At 65.1% G+C, this 10,895-nt stretch overlaps 1 protein-coding gene across 2 annotated transcripts; it reads right to left on the reverse strand.

Annotated features, from left to right (window-relative positions):
* Window positions 1–328: 328 nt before the first annotated feature.
* Window positions 329–10,645, reverse strand: SH2D6 (SH2 domain containing 6). 2 transcript variants are annotated; one of them, XM_024110515.3, is made up of 13 exons: window positions 10,195–10,645; window positions 10,013–10,065; window positions 9,176–9,257; window positions 8,580–8,693; window positions 7,906–7,934; window positions 7,083–7,134; window positions 6,878–6,953; window positions 6,394–6,424; window positions 6,197–6,221; window positions 5,651–5,700; window positions 5,205–5,288; window positions 4,515–4,673; window positions 329–4,260 (listed from the first exon to the last, which is right to left on the reverse strand). In XM_024110515.3, the coding sequence occupies exons 1-13, from the start codon at window positions 10,277–10,279 to the stop codon at window positions 4,144–4,146; spliced, it is 957 nt and encodes a 318-aa protein (XP_023966283.3). In that variant the 5' UTR covers window positions 10,280–10,645; the 3' UTR covers window positions 329–4,143. The 2 variants fall into 2 exon arrangements, with proteins under 2 accessions (XP_023966283.3, XP_065440384.1); XM_065584312.1 differs by having other exon boundaries at window positions 7,869–7,934.
* Window positions 10,646–10,895: the final 250 nt, after the last annotated feature.

A 10,895-nucleotide genomic window follows, 5' to 3' on the forward strand; every position in this document is an offset into this window, starting at 1 on the left:
CACCTAGCGTGCTGAATTTAACTCTGCGCCCATTTTCCCTGCCAGCTTGGGACTCCAGAACCCTGTCTTGTTGAGCCAGACATGCTAGCCTGCTGCAACAGACCCGGGGGCTGAACCACGCCCCCAAAGCTGAAGACTTAAGTGAAAACGGCTCAGCAAGTCACCTGTCTCCAGCACCCAGACACCCAGCTCCCAATGGGATCTAAATCTGATTTACTCTGTATAAAGCTTATACAGGGTAAACTCATAAATTGTCTGCCTTCTATAACACTGATAGAGAGATATGCACAGCTGTTTGCTCCCCCACATATTAATCACTTATTCTGGGTTAATTAATAAACAAAAGTGATTTTATTAAGTATTAAAAGTAGGATTTAAGTGGTTCCAGATAATAACAGACAGAACAAAGTAAGTTACCAAGCAAAATAAAACAAAACAGGCAAGTCTAAGCCTAATACATTAAGAGCCTGATTACAAATAAAATCTCACCCTCAGAGATGTCCCAATAAGCTTCTTTCACAAACCTGACTCCTTCCTAGTCTAGGCCCAATCCTTTCCCCTGGTACAGTCCTTGTTAGTTCAAGCCCAGGTTGTAACTAGGGGATTTTTCTCATGACTGGCCCTCAGGTATGCAGTGGAGGCTTGCAGGTAAACAGAGCCATTTACAGTCAATTGTCCTAGTTAATGGGAGCCATCAAGGTTTCAAACCACCATTAATGGCCCACACTTGCAATAGGACCAGAGAGTTATATTTCATATTTCTAGTTTCAGATACAAGAATTATACATTCATACGAATAGGATGACCACACTCAGTAGATTATAAACTTTGTAATGATACCTTACAAGAGACCTTTTGCATGAAGCATATTCCAGTTACATTATATTCACACTCAGTATATTTCCATAAAACATATGGAGTGCAATGTCACGCCTGCCCTGACACCGCCTGGGTTATATCCCAGAATCCTCTGCTCCCTGCCCTGGCCCTGCCTGGGTTATATCCCGGGCTCCTCTGCTCCCTGCTCTGGCACTGCCCGGGTTATATCCCAGAATCCTCTCTGTGCCGCGCTCCCGGCCCCAGCAGTGGGTGATAGATCTCACTCCCAGCCTCCAGCCCCTCCATGGCTGTGGCCAGAGGTAAAAGTAAGCCGGTCCGGTGTACCAGCAAGAGCCAGTACACCGTGCCAGACCGAACTGGCTTCCCCAGGCTGGCGATTTAAAGGGCCCAGGGCACCCTGCAGCGGCCATAGCCCTGGGCCCTTTAAATTGCCTCCCGAGCCCTGCTGCCAGAGCCCCAGGGTAGCAGCGGCAGGGCTCTGGGGGTGATTTAAAGGGCCCAGGTATCTAAAGGCCCCGCCTCTTCCAGTTGAGGTCACGCCCCCTGCTCAGTAAGCCCTTTAAGTTACTTTCACCCCTGGGTGTGGCTTGTCCCTGGCCTGGCCACCCAGCAGGTCCCACTTTGGCCCCGTGCGCCAGCTCCCAGGGAGGCTCCCCAGGGCAGGGCAGAGACATGGCACTAATGCCTGGGCTCCCCCACCAGCTTGACAGTGGCCCTAGGTGTCATGGGGCACACTGCCCTGGTGTGAGCACAGTCTGGGCACGGTCTTTGGCTGGCAGCTGGACAGTCCCCGTGAATAGGGTAGGGGGGACAGAGAGCTGGGGGACAGCTAAAGTGCGGGGTGCATGTGAACAATTGCACTGCATGTGAACAATGGCTGCGTGTGCACACGTGTGAACAGTCCGTGTGTGTGTGTGAGACAGAGAGAACAGTCGCAGGGGTGCATGATCAGTGTTGCTGTGGGGGTGTGACCAGTCGCAGGGGTGCATGGACAGTGTTGCTGTGGGGGTGTGACCAGTCGCAGGGGTGCATGGACAGTGTTGCTGTGGGGGTGTGACCAGTCGCAGGGGTGCATGGACAGTGTTGCTGTGGGGGTGAACAATCGCAGGGGTGTATGGACAGTGTCGCTGTGGGGGTGTGAACAGTCGCAGGCTAGGTGTGTTCAGTGCTCATCCTACCCTATTGGCCTGGGCGCGTCCTGGAGGGGAAAGGCCCTGGAACTCCTGGCACGGTTTGTCTCCGCCAACGCTCAGCCCCGGCCAGGCTCCGGCTGGCCCCCATGGCACGTGCTTGGCTCGGCTGCAGCCCCCAGTCAGGGGCCTGGCGGGTTTCCCTGCCCCTCATCCCCGGGGGGATGGGCTGCTCAGGCTGTAGGGCCCGCCCCTGCCTGCCCCCTTCGAGCCAAGTGATTTCCACGTGCTGCACAGCCAGCCGGGGAGGGGGGCATGCGCCAGTGCCCCCACATGCAGCCACCTCTCGGGAGGGTGTACAAACCGACTCCACTCCACCGACATGCAGCCAGTAGGGGATGTTTTCCCACACCGTCTGCACTGCCCCCAGTGTGGTGCTAGGGGGCAGGTGCTGCCAGGGGCCAGAGGCTGACGCAGGAGGCGGGGGGTGCAGAGAGGACCTGGGGGCGCTGCTGCCCCCCGGTCATTGCAGGGTCCCCGGCTCAGCCCAAGGTGAGAGGAAGGCCCCCAAGGCAGCGGGTCCCCCGGGCTCCCCCAGGGCTGGCCGGCGCCTGCCAGGGGGCCCTGCCTCGCTGCATCTCCCTGCCCCAGGCTCTAGGGGCCTTGCCCAGCAGCGAGAAGCCTGGCGGGTACCATGAGGGCTGGGGTGGGACAGGGCCTCCGCTAACGCCCCCAGGCAAGATGAGGGGGCAGGGAATGGGCTCTGGGGCAGGGGGAGATGCTGGATCCAGAGGCAGGGCCCGGGGGCTCTCTGTGGCCAGGGGAAGGAGCTGTGGCCAGGGACACCCAGCTCCTGGATGCCGAGGGCCCCTGGTGGTTTGTGTGGGCATTGCGTGGGGCTGCCCCACTCCGGCCCCCTTGGGGTCCCAGCCCCTCTCCTGCCGGCCACAAGCCCAGGAATGGGGGGGGGAGAGGGCGCGCGCTGGCCATGAGTCCTGGAATTCGGGGGGGCAGGTGCATTGTCTGCAGCGAAGGGGCTGCTGCAACCTCCCCACCCCCTTGTAGCTCATCACAGACTCTAGTGACTGGGGCCCCGATGGGTCAATGAGCGGGGGCGGGGAGGGGCTCCCTCTGGCCAGCCCTGACTGCCCCCTACTGAGCCCCCCACTCCGCTCCCTGCAGGTCTCCCTTCCACAACCTGCCTGGGCCCAACTCTCCTGGGCTTTCTGACCTCACCTGGCCCCGCAGGAGCCAAAGGGCTGGGTCAAGGGTCCTCTGTCAGTGCCCACGGCCCAGCTCCCCGGCGCTCAGCCCCGCCTGGAGCATCCGGCCATAGCCCCATCTGCAACCCACTGGACACCGGGTGGCAGAGCAGGCTGGGGGGTCTCAGGCCGGCAGGGGCCAACAGTCAGGCCTGTGTCCTTCAATCGTGGGGCTAAGGCCTGGAGGTCCAAAGGGGGCCCATGGTGCTGGGCACGGCCTGGACCCCTGGAGAATGAGCTCAGGGCCCTGTTGTGCTGGGCGCTGCGCAGCCACAGACCACGACTCGGGCTTGGAGCGGTCTGTGGGCGGGGCTAACTAGACAATGCTGGAAAGGGAAACTGAGGCACCGAGAGGGGAAGTGGCAGGAATCGAACCCGCTGCCTCCTGGGTCACAGCCCAGCACCTGATGCAGCTAGTCTCCCCCTCCCCCACACTTGTCTGGATTAGCTGTTGGGGCGAGGCCAAGGCCGGGGAGTCCCAGCACAGAGCGGAAAGCTCTGGAAAGGTCCCAGCCCGCGACCCGGAGGGGCCGATGGCAGCAAACAGGTTCCAGGAGGCGGCCCCAGGCGCATCCCCCCGGTTACTGACACGGGCGAGCCCTGCAGGCTTGGAGATCCCACCGTGAGCAAAAGGCCAAGTGAGACCCAGAGCAACCCAAAGGCTCTGATAGCCCCACCCCAACAGGGGCCCCCCCAGAGGGGAAAGCAGGAGTCGCCACAGCAGGAAGGGGGGAGCTCCCAGCCCCCCAAGCCCTGTCCCCTGCGGGGGCTGCATGGCCCAGCACGGGGGACTCCTGCAGCGTTGGCGCCCCCTGCTGTCCGCCCCAGAGCGGCCAGTGCAGAGAGCCTCGCGTCCCACACGGCAGAGCTGGGGGGTGGCCGCAGCTGGGCCCCCAGCCTGTCCCCGGCCCTCAGGGCTTGACGGGGAAGAGCAGGCAGGTGTGCGCCCTGGAGGCGGAGCTGCCCTCGATCAGCACCAGGGGGTGCTCACGGTAGTGCTGGATGATGCCGGCCACGCTGTCGAACCGCTGGGGGAGAAAAGGGGAGATGGCAGCAGAGAGCGGCTGGGAGCAGCGGGACCAGCCCAACCCTCCCCGGGGCACCGTTCCCAGGGCTGGGTGTGCCCTGCTGAGTCCCACTCACTCCCAGCTGTCCATGGAGCACCCTGGCCTGGCCCCCCAGGCTGAGCGAGCAGCAGGGGCGACCAGCAGCTTTCCCGGGGGTCCCCCCATTCCCAGGGCTCCCAGGGGAGATGCCCCCCCCCGCCCTCCCGGGCACCCACCTCCTCGCGGCTCTTCCCGTCCTTGCCCAGCGCGTACTGGCGGCTGCTCTCCACGTAGCGGATGGGGATGTTGTAGACGTGGCCCTTGTACAGCACGGCCAAGGTGAATGGCTGGTTCCAGCCCTGCCCTGAACTCTGTCGCACCATGAACGCGCTGTCCTGGGGCAGAGGGGGGCTGCTCAGCACTGGGGGGCACCCGGCCTGGCATGGGAGAGGCTGCCAGGCCTGCCCAGGCCCCACCTGCCACAGACCTGGGGCAGCTCCTGGGTGCAGGAGGAACCATGACAGGGTCCCTACAGCCCCAGGGACGGGCTCTGGGCCCAGCCTTTCCCCTCTGTCCCCCCACCCCGACCCCATGGGACAGCTGGGGACTGACCCGCTCACAGTCACAGCGTCAGCAGCAGAGCTGGGAGAGAACCCAGGAGTCCTGGCTCCCAGCCCCCCCCCAACCACTCGACCCCGCTCCCTTCCCCGAGCTGGGAGAGAACCCAGGAGTCCTGGCTCCCAGCCCCCCCAACCACTCGACCCCGCTCCCCTCCCCGAGCTGGGAGAGAACCCAGGAGTCCTGGCTCCCAGCCCCCCCCAACCACTCGGCCCCGCTCCCCTCCCCGAGCTGGGAGAGAACCCAGGAGTCCTGGCTCCCAGGGCCAGGCCCTGCTCTCGCCCTCGCCTGGCAGGTGCAGCCGGTACCTTATTGACCCCCTGCAGGATGCTCTCTGCCAGGTGCCGGTCGCAGCTCCCCGCGTACCAGGCCTGGTCCTGCATGCCAGGATCCTGGGGAGCACAGGAGAGACGTGAGAGCAGCTGGGGGGGGGGGGGGTCAGAATCCCTCCCCCCCATCCAAGGGGCCTGGCCTGGTATCCTCCCCCATGGCAACACTGGGCACTCTCAAGGTGAATCTTCCCAGAATGCACCTGGCTGCCTGTGTGGTGGGGTGGGGCTGGGGGGTGAAGCAGGGACCACCATGGTGAGGGTGGGGAAGGGAGAGTTCTGACACCTCTGCTCTGCCCCCCCCCTTATGTCTGCCCCCCCTGGGACGAGCCCCTCCCAGAGGCTGTGCTGGCTACTCTGGAAGGAAGGTGCCACCCCTCCCGCCCCCCAGGCACAGCGAGCCCACGGGCAGGGCAGGCGCTTACCTCCACCGGGGAGCCACTGCCCCTGGGCCAGGCTGGGGCTTTGCTCGAGGCTGAAAGAGGCAGGACACCGAGGGGTTAAGAGGAGACAAGGCAGATGTCCAGCGGGGCCATGGGCCAGAGGGGAGCTCTCTCAGCTGGCAGCAGTAGCAGGTCCTTTATCCCCCACAGGCCCAGCCCCGGGAGGGCACCATAGTCACCGACACTCAGGCAGGACGTAGGGAGATCACAGGCCTGACCCCCACCAGCTCCCAGCCTCACCCTCACTCCCTGACCCTCCACCAGCTCCAGTGGCCTGGCAGGGGTCTTTCCCGTTCAGTCCCTCAGCTCGCTCGCACCTTCCCAGCACCGAGGGACCCCAAACAGGCCACACCCAGATGGGGAGAGACCACAGGTGCCTCTGCCCAGGGCCGTGATAACAGGGGCTGCGGGTCGGGAGTGAGGGGCACCAGCAGAGCTGGGAGTGGGAGGGAGTCCATGGGCCAGAGGGATAACAGGGGCTGCGGGTCAGGAGTGAGGGGCATCAGCAGAGTTTTGTGGGGCACTCACCTTCGGGGGAGGAATCAGCCAGGCTCTGCAAAGAGAGAGCAGAAGGCACCTTCAATGCAGTGGGGGAGGAACTATCCCGGCCCCCCAGCCCCTCCCCATCCCATTCACCCCACCCCAGGTTCCACCTCCACAACACCCCAGCCCCCTTCCCTCCCACAATCCCCAGTCCAGGTCCCTCCCCCAGCCCCTGCACTCACCTGGTGGGCCCCAGGCAGGGCGATCTTCGGCCTGTTGGAGAGACCAGGAGCATCAGGGTCCTGCACCGCAATTTGCACCCAGACCTTGGCCCGCATTTGGGCCATGATACAGGCAGCTCCAGGGCCCAAGTGGGGGAACCTGCTTCACCAGGCAGGGGCAGCTGGGCCAGGCAGGAACAGGGGAGGGCCAGGAGACGGATCCCCCGGCCCTGGGTGGGAACGGGGCAGGGCCGGGAGCCGGATCCCCTGGGCTGGGGAGGGGAACAGGGCAGGTCCGGGGCATCGGGGTGGGAATGGGGCAGGGCTGGGAGCTGGATCCCCCGGGCCGAGGGAGGGAGGGGGGGAACGGGGCAGGGCCGGGAGCCGGATCCCTGCGCCTCTGGAATGGACTCTTCACGGACGGGTGGGCAGGCGCTTGGGGTCCCTGACCTGCTCCCCGGGGCTTGGCTGGGGGCCAGGCTGGCCCTGCGCGGGGGGCACTCACTTGGACAGCTTTGGGGGCTTTGGCGGGGGCACCTGGCCGAGCGGGGGCATCAGGGCGCGAGTCATCCTGCAGGGAGCTGGAAGGAAGCAGACAAGCGTCAGGTGGGGCGGGGGCCCCGGCTTAATGCCTGGGTGTCAGGAGTCCCAGCCGGAGCAGGGTCTTGGGCCCCCAGGGGGCTGGAGCAGGGGAGGAGGCAGGAACTCACGTGGGCTCGACGGCTCACACACCAGGTAAATCTGCTCCTCTGGGGGTCCCTCCTGGGAAGGGAAGAGACACCCCGAATCACTGGGGGGGTGGGGCCCAAAGCCCCGGCCCCCAACCAGCCAGACACCCGCCGGGTGCCCCACACCCATGGTCCGCAGTGGGTCAAGCCATGGGCAGGGCCACAGGAACACTCTCCCCTCCCGCCATGGATGTAGGGCCTTGTTGCTGAAACTAGGGCCAGGGAGGGAAGGAGAGGGGGGTCTAGTGGTTAGAGCAGGGGCCTGGGAGCCAGGACTCCTGGACTCTATTGCCAGCTCCGCCGCTGACTCCCTGAGTGGCGTCCCTGCCTCTCTCCATGCCTCAGTTTCCCCATCAGTGGCATGAGGAGGCAGAACTGACTCGCCGGATGCAGGGGCGGTGGGTCAGTTGGTGTTGCCCGGAGCTGGCTGGAGATCAGGGAGGTGAGTGTAGATACATGACCCAGCCCCCGGCCGTCTCTGCACCCCTGCCACACTGGACCCTGCTCCCACACACAGGGAATCCCCATCAGCTGTCAGCAGCACAGGGGCTCTGATACACGTGGAGCAGCTCTGACTCCACCCAGCAGAGGGCAGTAGGGTGCACAGGGGGCAGGCTCTCTGCAGCCCCCCATAGCTGGACGTGCTTCCAGAGGGTTCATCTAGGCGGGTGAAGGCAGGGAGTGCCCTGCAGCCCCCGTCCCACCACCCTCCGGGACAGGGTGTATAGGGGGCAGGGAGCGCCCTGGGGTCCCTGTCCCAGCACCTACCAGGAAGGGGGTGTATGTGGGGGGGAGGCTCTGGTACCTTGTCGTCCCACGAGGTCGGGCCGGGATCTGTGGGTGCAGGAACAAGGTGAAGTGAGCAGCAGAGGCTAATTCCCTCCCAAGCCAGCCCCCTCCCCATCCCCACTGAAAGGAGGGGGGTCACCACTGGAGTCCGGGGGGGGGCCTGAGACACGAATCCATGTGACTGGACCTGCACCTCCCCCACCTGCTACCTCACACCCCCCAGGTTGGGGCACGCCCATGGGGACAGGCCTGGGGGGGGATAGAGATTGGGGGGGAGGGGGACAGGCTGGGGGGAGCAGAGATTGGAGGGGGGACAGGCTGGGGGCAGGGATTGGGGGGGAGGGAGACAGGCCGGGGGCAGAGATTGGGGGGGGATGGGGACAGGCTGGGGGGGGCACAGATTGTGGGGGATGGGGACAGGCTGGGGGCAGAGATTGGATGGGGAACTGGAATGGGGCTATGGAGTGGGCAGAATCATCCGGAGCCCGAGCAGGACTGAGGAGAACAGAAGGACCCCATTTGGGAAAGGACCCCAGGAAAGGCCCCAGGGGGCTGTGAGGAACCCTCCGCCAGTCCCCAGGGACAAGCCCCCCCAGCTGCTCCAGTCCTCCCCCAGAAACTCCCCCCACCTCCCAACCCCTCCCGCCCCTGCAGTGCCCAGCCCCCAGGAGGGTAGGACACCCCACATACCCCGGGGTGCAGCGGGGCCGGCAGGCGTTGGCGGGGGCCTCGGAACGGGGATGGGCAGGGAGACCCGGCGACTGCCGGGAGCTGGGGGGAGCTTCGCCCGGGTTCTGTCCTGACCTGTAAGGGAAGGAAGCGGTTCAGCTCCGGGTGCCAGGGGCCAGCCGGGGCGAGAGGCCGCATGGCCAAGCCGGGCATGTGGGGAGCCCAAGGGGCCCCAGGGACCGCAGCAGGGCCCAGCCCCAGAGACTCAGCCCCCAGGACGCTGCCCTCCCATATCCCCCATGGGCCCAACACAGCTACCCTAGCACCTCCGCCCGCCCAGTCACCACGGTAACTGCAACCATCGGCAAGCCCACCCATCACCACGGCAATCACTGCCCTGGGCAAGGAGATCCCCTCCCCCACGGGGCGGGGGCAAGCGGGGACCCCAAAAGTGGAGAGGGAGCCAGGCCGCCCCAGCCCTGTGGCCAAAGCCAGCCTGCATGGGCCCAGGGGAGGCTCCAAGCGGCTCTTCCAAGCTCCCAGGCTGGGGGGACTCGGTGTCTGTGGGGAAGGGGGTCACTCCACAAAGCAACCCCCCCGCCCCCCCAGCCCCTCACCTTTCCCGCAGGCCAGGCCCTGGGGCATCTCCTCTCCATTGCCAGCGTCTGTGCCAGGCACCAGGCTGAGCTTTGACAGGAACTGTGGGTTACAACGGGCTGGTTACCAGCCAGGCTCCCCATGGTCTCCAACCCCCACCCCACCCCCTGAGTAACTCCTGGGCCCAACCCCTAAGTCCCCAGCTTCGGAGACCAGCTGCGTGGGGAAATGGTGGGCTATGGGGGCTCTCTGGGCTCTCCTGGAATGTAGCTGGCCACACGGTGCCATGTCGTCACGTCCACTGAGGGTGGGTGCTGGGGGAGAGGGATTCGGGGTGCATGGGGCACAGTGTGGGGGCGGGATTGGGGTTGCAAAGGGCACGGTGTTGGGGGAGGGGAATTGGAGGTGCAGGGGGCTCGGTGTTGGGTGTGGGATTGGGGGTGCAGGGGGATTGGTGTTGGGGAGGGGGATTGGGGGTGCAGGAGGCTCGGTGGGGGGTGCCGGGGGCTCAATGTGGAGTGGGGGAGGGGGATTCGGGGTGCAGGGGACTCAGTGTGGGGTGCAGGATTGGGGTGCAGGGGGCTCGGTGCTGGGGGAGGGGGATTGGGGTGCAGGGGTCTCTGTGTGGGGTGCGGGATTGGGGGTGCAGGGGGCTGGGTGTGGGATTGTGGGTGAAGGGGAATCGGTGTTGGGGGCGCGGGATTGGAGGTGCAGGGGGCTCGGTGTTGGGGGAGAGGGATTGGGGGTGCAGGGGGCTTGGTGTGGGGTGCAGGATTAGGGGTGCAGGGGGCTCGGTGTTGGGGGAGGGGGATTGGGGATGCAGGGGGCACGGTGTGGGCTGCGGGCGGCTCACTCACCTTGGCCGGCAGGAGGGCAAAGGGCTCCGAGCAGCGCCGGGCAGTGGCATGATCTGGAGGCAGGGACAGGGTGAGATGGGCCCTGGGGGCCTCACTGCCCCCAACCTTCCAACCCCCCCAACTCTGCCCCTCCCCACTCCCCTCCCCCATTGCCAGCCTCCCATTCTCCTGCCCCCCGTTACCTAGGTAGGTGCCGTCCGTGTCCTCCTGCCTCTTGGCTGGAGCCACCTTCCAGGCTTGGCTCTCACAGGGGGGCACCTCGTACATGTCACCCTCCTCGGACTCCTCCGCCGCACTGGGGCCCTGGGGAGTGGGATGGGGGCAGGTGGGTGCTGCCCTGGGGCAGGGGAAGGGGGCAGAGCAATGGCTGGGGGATGCAGTGGGTCGGGGTGAGAGGTTGCATGACGGGTTCAGTGGGTGGAGCTGTGGCTAGGTGGGGGCAGGGTGCATAGGGTGGGGCGGGGCAGGGAGCAGTGTGGGGTCAGGGTGGGGGGATGCAGTGGGTGGGGCTGTGACTAGGTAGGGTTGGGGAGAAGTGGGTGGGTTGGGGAGCAATGGGCGGGGCTATGGCTATGGGGTGCAGCCCGTGGGGCGGGGCAGGGAGCAGTGGGTGGGGCTGTGGCTGGGTGGGGGCGGGGCCATACTTACCGCATGCTCCCAGCTCTCTGTAACACACACGGCGCTGTCAGTGGCTCTGCCCAGTCATCTATGGACCTGCCCCACCCCTCAAGCCTCCCTCCGTGACACTCTGTACCCCGCAGGAGCACCTGGAACCCCATATTCACTGTTGTGATGTGAGGGCCTTGTGAGGCATCATTTAAAAAGCCTCGATCTGTTGAACATTAGCATCCTGTTGAAGTGCGTGTACTCGCATTGTATTGCT

Source organism: Chrysemys picta, chromosome 2 (assembly GCF_011386835.1).
Source record: "Chrysemys picta bellii isolate R12L10 chromosome 2, ASM1138683v2, whole genome shotgun sequence".
NCBI classification, from domain to species: domain Eukaryota; kingdom Metazoa; phylum Chordata; order Testudines; family Emydidae; genus Chrysemys; species Chrysemys picta.